General features: G+C 39.9%; 1 protein-coding gene across 1 annotated transcript in view; it reads left to right on the plus strand.

Annotated features, from left to right (window-relative positions):
* The window catches only part of ANKH (ANKH inorganic pyrophosphate transport regulator), a 96,392-nt gene that overhangs the window by 52,742 nt on the left and 31,425 nt on the right, over nucleotides 1–12,225 (plus strand). Inside the window, exons 2-4 of the mRNA XM_079300272.1 lie at nucleotides 2,554–2,770; nucleotides 10,702–10,820; nucleotides 11,893–11,976. Of these exons, the coding sequence (XP_079156398.1) occupies nucleotides 2,554–2,770; nucleotides 10,702–10,820; nucleotides 11,893–11,976 (420 nt within the window). The remainder of the gene's footprint in view (nucleotides 1–2,553; nucleotides 2,771–10,701; nucleotides 10,821–11,892; nucleotides 11,977–12,225) is intronic.

The raw sequence follows: 12,225 nt of genomic DNA on the forward strand, positions 1-12,225 counted from the left end.
CTGTTCCTTTCCTAAGAATCTTTCCAAAGAAACATTTAGAAGGATTGCTTTTTCAGAGCTAGCCTCTAGAGTATTTAATCATGTCAGCCATGCATTCCACAGGAGTAAAAATTAATGGCAATGTATCTCTTACAAAAGTCCTTTTGGATTTTGCCAGTTTACCTTTCCTGGTATACAGGGTGTCTCCTGGGAAGATTACTCCAAAGTTATCTACTTGGCTGTCATTTGTTCATTTGAAAGGGATCAGAGAGGGAGAGAAAGAGGAGTGCTCAAATCTGTCTGTCCTACTTAGATGGAAAAACTTACTTAGCCCAGAGCCAGAGTCATATGGAGCTGTTTTCACTGGCATAAGGTCTGTGCTAGGCAAAGATTTCTCTCTCTGCAGAGGGATCATAGTGCCATGCCTTTTGACAAAAAAGTTATTTCTTAAAGCCATGTTTATCCCATGACCTTGTCAGAAATGGATTACCATCCTCCACAGTCTCTGATATTCTGTAGAAGCACTTGTGCTTGTGAAACTGCTGGAAATAATTCAGCTGTTTACATGTGATGAGAAGTTTTTAAACTAGCCTGCCTGATATTAGTTAGCTGTTTCTCTTTAAAGTGAAGCTGCCAGAAATATTTCATTCTTGACAGAAGAAAAAAAAGGGGAAGAGCCATGATCAAGGAACCTTTTATTTGGCATAATTTGAGGCTATTTGTCTATTACTGGCAACAGCAACTGGGAGATTTGTGTATTTCTAGCAAGTTTAAATTAGAAGGTTGTAACTCTGTATACACCTTGAAAGTGATTTCTTCACCATCACAAGTATCATCAGAAAAGTCAACTACACTTGACTATTTATTTCAGAGGCAACAGTCTTTCACAAATTGTTTGAATACAATTTTGTGCACACACTAGTGCTTTTGGCACCAGCAGATTTAGTATAATTTGAACTGATATCAGTTCAATAGATGGAATAATGTGTATCCCAGGGAAAGTTACACTTAGCTGCAGGTATTCCATGTCTAGCATTATGGTGCTGTATGGTGTTTTCATGAAGAAACAAACTGGAGCAAGACAGACGAAAATATTTGGAGTCTCAGGCATTCAGGTCAGAGCACATTAAAAGAGAGAGATTTGGCAGACATCAAAGGTGGAGAAGTTGGTATTTTCTACAGCTTTTTGCTATGTTGACAGTGCAGCTTAAGTTTCAATAATTAAGAATGTCTTATAGAAAGAGTGGAAAATAACAGTAGGAAAATTGCTCATTTCTACTTCAGGGATGCAGGTTCTTTTCAAGTCAATAGGAGTTGCTTGCTTTTATGATCTTTGGAATGGAAAATAAAGTCAAATAACTGCAACAAAAAGCTTATACTTACACTTGAAATGGAAGGACTTCACCACAATTAGCTCTGGCTGATTTTTTCATTCAGATAAGGTGGTATTGGAACTTTATAAGTGTGAGTGAGGTATAAGTGTGAATGAGGTATAAGTGTGTGGTGGCTTGGTGAGACGTTCCTGGTTTGCCTCATTGCTGCAACCCTGTCAACACACATCAGCTGTAACCCATGGGAACTAAATACTTGTTAAAACAAATGGTATTTCATCCTTCGTGTTTTTGAATTAATATTGTTTTAACAGTTTGCTGGGTTTACCAGATGATTGATGCTGTCACACTGCAGATAAAATGTATCATCCTGTCATTTTTATTCAATACTTTAGAAGCATTTTGGTTCTGAAGGAATGTGAAGGAATATTACACATCTTTTTTACAGCTCATCTTAGTTGTAAAAATAATCCATCTAACTCTCTGTGATTAACTGGTAGACATTTTCTAAACATAGACCTAGAATAAATTAGTAAGTTACTTGTACCTGAATATGTCTTGAGAGATATGTGTTGTAGTTCTTTTTGAATTTCCTACAAGGGGATAGAAATGAATATGGTAGCAAATGCAAACACACAAATATGTATATACACAAATATGTATATGTCATCTACATGAAAGGAGATGAGTTATGTTTAATTGCATGCATTATTTCACATTTCATAGTGAAAGTCACAGACTAATATCAGCTATTCACAACAATTATGTGGGATGTTGTGAAAAGCTTGTTACATAGAAAAAAAATTTTTCACTCCTCAAGTTTGAGCATATGTCAGAGCTTATACCTGTAAGGATGACCTGCAAGGACTATGTTTTGTTGAAATCATGGCTGGAACCTCAAAGCAGTATTTCAGTGGTTTTGTATTATCCATGACTATTAGCAGGTCATAAAATTATTCTAAAAAAGATAGAGACTGACATCTGGGATGGCAGAAGTTCCATTATATACTTCAGAAATAGATACTTACCTTATCTTCAAGTCTATTTGACTTGAACTTAGTCTGTACTGAATTATTTTGCCGATGTCACGAGTTACTGCTGCTGAATCCAGAGCAATAAAGTCCAGCTTGGGGTGAAAGCAATGACAGCTAAATTTGCTTGCTCCTTCAGAAACCTGATGCAGGAGACTGTTTGGTACCCTTCCACGTGTGCTACATCATGTGCTCTTTCTGTGTTTCCACAGGCCTTGAATAGGGGCATTGCTGCTGTCAAGGAAGATGCTGTGGAAATGTTGGCCAGCTATGGGCTGGCATACTCCCTGATGAAGTTCTTCACGGGTCCGATGAGTGACTTCAAAAATGTAGGTCTGGTGTTTGTGAACAGCAAGAGAGACAGGACCAAAGCAGTTTTGTGCATGGTTGTGGCTGGCGCTGTAGCTGCTGTATTTCATACTTTAATAGGTAAGGACACTTCACATCTAGTTAATACGACTTCTGATTTGCTTCCCTCACCCATTCTTCAAAGTGCTTAAGCTGTAGGCTTAATATTTTATTTGTAAGTACAGCAGGAGATGCGGAGGAGATGAGCTCTCTTGGGCTGGTGTCATGCCCATCCACACAATTTTTATTGCTTTTTAAACAGGTTACTAAGGAGCAGGGCTCTCCTGCCTGGAAACAAAACATGCTGCTGAACTGATCTCTTTCAGTCAGGTGTGTGAGCAGAACTTTGATGAGGTTGACAGGTTGCCTGAAGCTGATAGCTCAGTGTTACTGTTAGGTAGTGATGATCAGCTAGTAGTATCTGCTGGGTTGGTTTGGCAGGACTTCAAGGTGTGCTTGGTAGGGCTGCTTGTCAGTTCTTGGTGGCATTGTTGGTGTACTCCCTATGTACTTCCTTTGCCACTTATCTCACAGTACAAAAGTCTCAGCAGGCAGGTGCCAGCATCCTCGTTAAAATAACAGCTAGTAACTCTCTACTGCTGCTAGGCATCATCCACTTCTGTTGAATAATTAATCTGTGAGGAAGAGGTTAGTAAGAGCAATTTATACCAAGCAGAGCTCACTGAGTGTACTCTGAAAAAAAGAAAAAACACAAGCAGGCACAAAGTGAACATGAAAAAAAAGGCAGCCACATGATTTGCCAGTTTTTGAGAGCCTAGAAAAATGGTATATCTACTCAAGCATCAGCCACAGCAATAAAAACCATTTAACTTGGAAGACGTCAAACTTCATCCTCTCCAAGAGCTCCATGAGATTCTCTGCACCTTCTGGCACATTCTACAGAGCTGAAATCTCTGGACCATAGCAACAAGGAACAAGAGATGCTGGAGGAAGAAGCAGAGTGCACTGCATTGAACAGGTAAAATCCTAAAAAGCTGAGAGTTGTAAGGGGTGGGAGGGAGGAGTGACAGCCTATGGAGGCATGTGATGGATTGGATCCACACCAGTAGGGTGTCATTCCATGACAGAAAATGGGAAATGCAAGTGTAATGGCAGTATCCTGAATTGCTGTGAAATATGAGAGTGGACTTGAAGGGAGGCAGCATTTATTATCAGGCTGTTAGTATCTCAAGGGCAATATGTGCTGCAGTTCATCATTAGAATAGAATAGAATAGAATAGAATAGAATAGAATAGAATAGAATAGAATAGAATAGAATAGAATAGAATAGAATAGAATAGAATAGAATAGAATAGCACTATTTCAGTTTCTGTCTGAGTAGGTACAAGATCCATCTGGTGAATACAAATGCCCCCAGCTCTCACCCCTTAACAGGCTGCCAGCTATATTCACCAGCTCTGTGTGCCTCCCAAGCACTACAGTTTGTTTTGACCATCATCTTCTACCTCTGGTACACGAGCCCTGTGGTATTTAGCTTTGCTCCATGTTACAGTCATAAAAAAAATGCTTACAGTAATGGCTCACTAACCAGGGCAACTGTTTTCCAGGGATAAGATGTCACTGATTTTATAAGTTGAATCCATGCATTCAAGTTAATTTAATTTGCTGATTTCCATTGGTCACTTCCTAAACATGTTTACATTTGAGGCTGTTTTATTGAGTCAGTGTTATAAATTTTGGCCCATTTGTACATTTGGCTCTCATATTTCTTTGCTTGGAATGTTTCTTCAGCCCCCAGAGCTGCTCTTCTAGTTGCTCACTTGCTTTTCTGCCAGTGCTGGTCAAAGTTTTTGGCTTTGTCAGCTGGATAAAAAGTTATTTTCTAGTCATACAGTGTTTTATTTTAAGCTAGGATAGATTTTAAGAAAGTTTTAAATATAACTATCAGATTTCCAGGTGAAATACATAACTGGATTTTCCATGTGGGGCTTCTTATTGAAAGGAGGTGTTTGGAACAACGGTTGGAAAACCTGTCTGCTAAGTTTCTTGCCTTTGCCTGGAAATAGAGCCCTGCTGAGTTCAGAGCCCCTGAAATGCACTCTGCAGATACTGGGGAAAAAAAGGAGGCTGTGCTTACCATACTTGAAAGTCCTGAATTAAAGGACTGCACACAATTTTTCAGCTTTTTATGGTGACAGACTGCAAAATATTTTTTGGTATTTTAACTTGTGTATGCCTGAAAATATGCAAAGGCCACAGCAGAGACTGGCAGAGCGCCTGAGGGAATGGAGTTAGTCAGATTCTAGCACCAATTGCCTGGGTGATGTTGCCAAGTTTTATGTTCCAAGTTTCCTTTGAACCTTTTTCAAGTCCTGATTAATTTTCTCTGACCCACAGATACACAGCCTGCCTAGCAGGAAGAAGAGAAGGAATCCAGTGACAGGCAGCCTCCTAGGACCTGAGAGTACTCCCCAGCAGCTGCAAGCCTATCACAAGCCATCTACAAGAGACACAAATACAAGTCAATGATGCTTGGTGGATGAAAAAGAGAAACAAATAGCACTTAGGGGACTGAATTTTTTCCACCTGCCATAAATATAGAGCTAAGGAAGATGACATGTCTATCTACCATGGATTGTCAAAGCCCAGGATGAGACAGAAAACAAAAAGCCCAATGAAATAAGGAGTACCAAATGGAAGAAAACAAGTGATGGTAGAAACACAGTGACCACAATGAATCACCACATTTCCAACTGTGATAGAGACTATTTGCAATCTACACACAGAGCTCCTCACAAACAGTGGCCTCTACTCATGGAAAATATCAAACCAGACCATTTCACACACCTGACTCATGCTTCATTGCTTCAGCACCAGCTCCCCACTGCTGCTTCACCACCAGGGCTCACACAGTCCTCTGTGCCAGTGGCTGGCTGAGCTAAACCACTTGAACTCACAGCTGCAAGCTCTGGGTCCCTCAGTCAACACCCAGCCACATCCTTAAGAAGGTCTGCAAAGTCCAAAGCAGCTCCTGTCACTCCCCTGTACAGGTAGCAGTTCCAACTGAGAACCAAGTTTGCCAGAGGGATTCAAAACCATATTCTCATCCCACTTCTAACACTGCTGTAAATCTTGTCAGCGCAGTATTCCTGGATTGGCTGTTGTGCTCTGGAAATAGAGTATATTATTCTGCCTTCCTTCCTGTGGGCTAATTTGTGGGCAGCTACTGCCACCAGTTAGTTTCCTTGGTGGGAGGTTCACCATGGAGCCAGGGTCTGTAGTGTCTTGTTATTTCAAAGATTGGTTTTTGGGTGGCTGTAGGAGAAAGAATTCAAAATGCTAAGCCTGTCTCTGCATATTTTTGACATCTTACTAAATTGCCAGCTTTACAGAGGAGAAAAAGTCATTTATATAACATTGTGCTAACATAATGCATTTCTTAGTATTACTGGTAAGCCTTTCATACTAAGTGAGTCTTTTAACATCAGTCTTATTAAGAGTATGCACATTTTCTTTGGCAATAGAGCAGCTTTGTTCAACTTTTCACTAGTTTACTGAGAAAGTTTGTTTCCTTTAGAATAATTCTCAGTAGTTCTAGAAATGACAGGGCAGCAGTTACTTTGAGGAAACATCCTCTTTGCTTTTTTTCCTGATTAAAAGCTACATGATGGTCTTTATCACCACCAGGAGAAAAAGGATGGAACTTTAGTAACCAGTAAACTTAAGTGTGGGTTAAGTTTTGTAACACTACTGGGATTGTCCAGAGCCTAGGAGTTACAAAGTGGGTTATGACAAACTAAGGGGCTTTTTTTTAAGTCAGTCTTGTTCGGACAAGACTGCTGTTCTGGTGTATACAAAACGTTTTGACCTGGAGAAAAAGGAACACAAAATCAGAATATAATCTGGGATTTCTGGTTTCCCTTTCCTCCCCCAGATAAAAATAAAATGTTACTCATTAAAAATTTGACCTACTTCAGCATGGTCATTGCCAAAGCAGTAACATGCTTCCGTGGCTACCCCAACCCTTTTCCCACAACAAGGGTGGTTTCTTTTCAACAAGGTACTCAGGAAAAAGGAAGAAGGTCTATGACCAAAGCACTTTTGGATAGCAGCAATTGTATTTCAGTTTAAACAGGATAATGTTGAGGCTTATGTAACATTGGCTTCTATGAGAATGTTTCAGATACTAAAAGTCATTCATAGATCTGGGAAAATCAACTAATGCAATTCTGGGACTAGATTTGAGCACAGAAAAATATAATTGCAGTAATTAGTCTTCACTGAGATGCTCCTAAGATGTTTTGGTTTTCTTTAATTCATGTATTGCTATAAGCAAAAAAAAAAAGAAATCACACCACCTTAAACACTCTGGTCATATGAGCTTTCACATGGGGTAAACAGAAGCTTTCTCTTCTGTTTTAAATTCAAGCTAACCAAAGAAATAAAGAAATCTGTATACCCTGGGGCATCTCCAAATGAAGATTTGCTATTGCTTATTCACATTAGCTCAGTGCATCAAGCATGGGGCTAGTAAAACTGAGGTTGTGGGTTTGGTCCCTGTGCAGGCCATTCACTTAAGAGTTGGACTTTTTGGTCCTTGTGTGTCTGTTTCAACTCAGAATATTCTGTGATTGAGAAGCTGATGAGCATCAGTTATGGACATGTGAACCATCTCTTTTTTTTTTTTTTTTTTTTTTTTTTTTTTTTTTCTTTTTGGTAGCACCATGTCTGGAAGTAAATGGTGTCACTTCCTCTGGGAGTTTTTTCTTTATGATTTAGTATGACATGCTCAGTAGTAGTTAGTTCTAAAACAACAAAACAGCTGCAGTACAGCTATTTGTCTGAGACTGCTGGCATCATTAAGAGTGTGTTGTTTTAAGGGTGCCTGAAGTTTGTGTGGTAGTAATTGGCTTGATAGAGAAATCAGTGTAGGGACCAGGAGATCCAATTAGGTGTAGAGTTTTCAGTGTCATTTCTTGACCTTTTGGGTCTTAAAACTCAAGTGGAAAAACCAAAAATAAGAATTCTTGAGTTCAGCTTAAGTTAAGAAGCAAATGCTTAACTTTTGTAGCAAATCTGATCCTTAGACATAGCAAAACAAATGAGGTATTAGAGAAGAGCAAACAGGCAGCTCATCTTGGACTTGGACTTCTCTGTTTTAGTTTAAATAATGCAAGAAGTGGGAAGCACCATCTGCTTTAGATTCATGTAATACTTTCTGGCTCTGTCTATGTTATTAATTTTGTACCATTCTTCATAATAGGTTTGTAAGGTTGGCCAAGGTTAAGTTCTAATTGCATCAGCAATTGCTGGATTCACAGCTCAGTGACACATGCCTGTATGTTTTTCAGTGAATCTCAGCTTGCTGAGTCCTTTGTGAGGATGGAAATATTCATGGACATCAGCAAAAATGATTGTGTGCTTTCATGACATATGAAAGAGTTGACTATTTTGAAAATAATGTTTTAAGTTTTACCATTGCAAATTAAAAAAAAAAAAAAATTCTTGAAGCTTCCAGAGCTCAGTGCTGATACCCCTAGAAATCTTAAAAATGTGATGTCAGAAGTTGTAATGGTATAATTGCCTTGAGAGTGCTCTGCCAATCTACAGCCCTTTTCTTAGAAGTGAGAGCAGTTCAGCCTCTGACCCTCTAATTCTGTCAATTTTTCTTGGTAGTAAACTTTAGGGGAAAAAAAAAACCCAAAAAAACGCAATGGCCTTCAGAGACAAGAAAAGTTGTTTCTTACTGACATTCTAAACACTTTAAAAGTCTCATTTAAGCAGATGAAGGGCAGGGAGAGCAGGGAGGGGTGACTCCTTCAGCATGCTGTGCTTCTAGCACTGCACTGCTGGAGGTGGCCCCTCCATAGAAGCAGGTTCCTCAGCACGTGCACTATGATTCTCAGTCCCCATGTGGAGGATAAGGTGGTGTGTTTCCTGCATTGGTTTTTAAGTTTTTGTGCAGAAGTGTAGAGCACACTCAATGGAACCTAAGAGAAAGTTCAATCAATCTGACCTTCACACATGGCTTGCCTCACAGACCTTCCAGATTTCTTTCCTTCATTGAAATAAGTTGATTCAGGACCATCCATAAATGTCCTGCCATAAAAGCAGCTTTTCACATGGACTTAACACACAAAAAACCCTTGATAGCAGAGAATTCTCGAAACACTGAGTCAAGATTGGTGCATGGCTATTCATGCAGAAATATTAAGAAGCTGTGCTTGATGTTTGATTAAACAGCAACAAGCACCTGAACACTTAAAGGACTAAACCCCCTTCTTCAAACTGAAGAAACGTTGGAGTCCTGATTTAAATTTCTTCATCAACTCTCTTCCAAAGGAAACAAGGCTGGGAGTGCCTCAGGAAAATGCGTAAACAGCTTGGGATTTACTGAGTGAATTTGGAGACTGAGTCCAACAGTCATAGTTCAAGGGAAAGACATATAAATAGGGACCAGCATAGGGAAAGGGGGAGGTTTTAACATTTTTAGTGTGTTTTGGGCAGTCCTAGTTATCGGAATGGGGCTTGTGCTTGTTCACAGTGCTGTCATACCACTGTCTTTTATTTTACTATCTTGTTTACACCACCTTATTTGGACTCAAATAGCCTTTTCAGTTCTGTTAATAATTTAACTGCTGTATCTCTAAGCCATCAAAAAACAATGACAGCTTAAACTCCTCTTTAACTGTTTCCAAATACTGTTTACGATTTATGAGAGGCACTTTTAGACTAAGAAGAATGAATTTGATGACTAATGTTAGCGTTTGTTAATCCAGTTATGAGATTTGCATGCATGAAAAGAATTACTTCCCTGAACTACCCTATGTGAAGATCTGTACAAAGATAATAGGGTTGTTATAAATGGAAAATTGGATAGATGTTCACATTTGAAATAGTTAACTTAGAAAATACACAGGTAGAAGAGAACTGAAATAAGGTTCCCCAGACACAAATAATTCTGCCATTACTTGCCTTGGGGGAGATCGGTCTTCCAACCTAATCATTCTTTTAATAACTATTGCAAGTGTATAGTGGAAATCAAGTAATGATGTGGAGGTCCTGAACATAGTTTATAAAAGGTTAATACTGATCTGAATTATTCACCTCTGCATATTATATTTGTCTCTGTAGTTCATACTCCAGTCACAGCCTTTGTTATTCCTGGTTATTGGGAAGACTCTGGGGTTCTTAAAACAGCTGGATGACATGGGTACAAACAGAACAGCAAGCAATTCTGCTGTGTGGAGATTTCCTCTGTCTGTGCAGCCTTCAACCCAACCTTTGTGAAGAGAGGCCTGGAAAGAGAGTGTGGTCCAACATAAAAGTTGTCTTGGGTTGAAGCAGGACAGTGAAGTAGCATGCTGGCAATCAGAAGGGGGAACTCCCTGATTTCCAGAGGTGCCCTGTTCTGACTTGTGGCTCTGCAGGTGCTGGCTCTAGATAAAGAAGGAAACTGGGGGTGGCCAAGGCTGCCCAGGGACTGCACAGCAAAGCACAGTGTCCTGACAGGTCCTGGCAATCATTAGGCAGAGTGAGGGAGAGGTTTTATGAGTGTGATTGTTGCATGCCACCAGAAATCACAATATCCTGTTACAGCTTTGGGCAGGTTTACAGGTAATGTCATGAGAATGCAATGAAAATAGATGGTTTAAACATTTAAAAGGCACTATATCCCATGAAATACACAATGCCTGGTGAAAACAGCTTTTCTAACAAAGAGCCTTGATTTTATGAAAGAGCAGTAGATTTTCTGGAGTACTAGTGTGTTCATTTAGCAAACAGATGTGGCACTCACTATACTCATCTCCCAATCCAGCCATTTGTTATCACACCTCTGCTAAAGGTTACTTTAAAAAGAACCATGAGAACACTTCTTAGTCATAAACAGCAGCTGGTGGGACTGCAATATCTGAAGCCCTTGCAGCTGTTTGCTAAGTGGATGTGTGTCTGAGCTCCAAAGCATCACAATCTTTCAGGTACTTCTGAATATCTCACCCGAGAGTCCAAATGCAACCTTTGTTTTTCATTCTTATCTTGTTTCTCTACAGCATATAGTGATTTGGGGTATTACATTATTAATAAGCTGCACCATGTGGATGAATCAGTGGGAAGTAAAACTCGGAGGGCCTTCCTTTATCTTGCTGCCTTCCCTTTTATGGATGCCATGGTGAGTCCCTGATTAAGAAATTCAATGTTAATATTATGTTTTTGTGATCTTAGTTCACAAACTTTGTTGCCTGATGGGAAACTGAAGTGCGCAGAAGTAAGGTGTGTCCTTTGCAGGCAGTAATTCTGTATATAGCTAGACTCATCTCATGCTATATGGAGAAAGCATCTGAATGACTTCAAACATCCAGAGATCATGACAGATGTCAAAAACCTCAGCTGCCTTGTCAGAGTTACAGTACATGCATGTTAGAAAGCAGTGGTTGTCCTGTGATAAGCTGCACTGCTTGTATGTGACCTCATTCTGATTTGTGGTGAAAGATTTGGATTTGCCATAGCTCACAAGGAATAAAATAAATATTTTTTCAAAGCAAATATGTCAAAAAGATGTTTCTTACCATCAGTTTTTGTAAGCACAGCTAACTCCAGTATATCTCAAATGCTTGGGCAAGAGAGCCACACAAGGGGAGAGCTGCTGCTTCCCAAATGACCAGGCTCATTGCTTGTCATCACCAGGCCTGCACACAAAAATGTGACAACTCTCTTTAATGCCTCTACCTCTGTGTGAAACTAGTAAAGGAGGACCTTCTCATGCCAGTGCCTCCACCACCTTCCCACCACTGTGTCTGCTTGAAACAGTCTCTGACAATAAAAAGAAGTTGGATCATTAAAAAGAAGTTGGTTTTCTTTTGCACACAGGACTTAGTATAACTCAGTGGACCAATGAATATTGGAGGTGCATCCAGCTGGTGAATGATTATTTATTAGATTATTTACTATCATAGTGTATCCTGTGCAGCATCTGATTTGTGAAGGGCTGCTTTCTTACTAGTTGTGCTCAGAAATTTCTATACAGTCTGTAAATTCATCCTCTTTCTCCCTGCCACCCTGGCAATGAGGAACTCAGTGCAACAGTGATTTCTCTGCATTAATGGCTTAATGTTGGCCCAGGTTCACACCAGGTACTGCTGTAGGTTGTGTACAATGTAACAACCAGAAAACAGCATTCTTGGACCTGAAATCATTCACAATATCATAATCACTTCCCAAACTTTTCTCTGGCTCTTTTTCAGGCATGGACCCATGCTGGGATTCTGCTGAAACACAAGTACAGTTTCCTAGTGGGATGTGCCTCCATCTCAGATGTCATAGCTCAGGTAAAGGCTCCTCACAGAAGTCACTGTTCCCATTGTGTTATGGATCAGATGCTTTCCTGAACAGGAATTCTTTTGTACAGAGAGTCTCTCTATGCCTTCTCTCTCTTCATAAGCAAGACACCAGAGGAAGAAATCTTGTGTGCTGCCTTCTGACTGTTCATCATGTGAAGGTTATTTGCAGGCAGTTGTGGCTTAGGACAGTCTCATTTGACTAGATCAAGTCAGTTCCCAGCTCTGTTTCCCTTAGGG

The sequence above is a fragment of the Erithacus rubecula genome (assembly GCF_903797595.1).
Source record: "Erithacus rubecula genome assembly, chromosome: 3".
NCBI classification, from domain to species: domain Eukaryota; kingdom Metazoa; phylum Chordata; class Aves; order Passeriformes; family Muscicapidae; genus Erithacus; species Erithacus rubecula.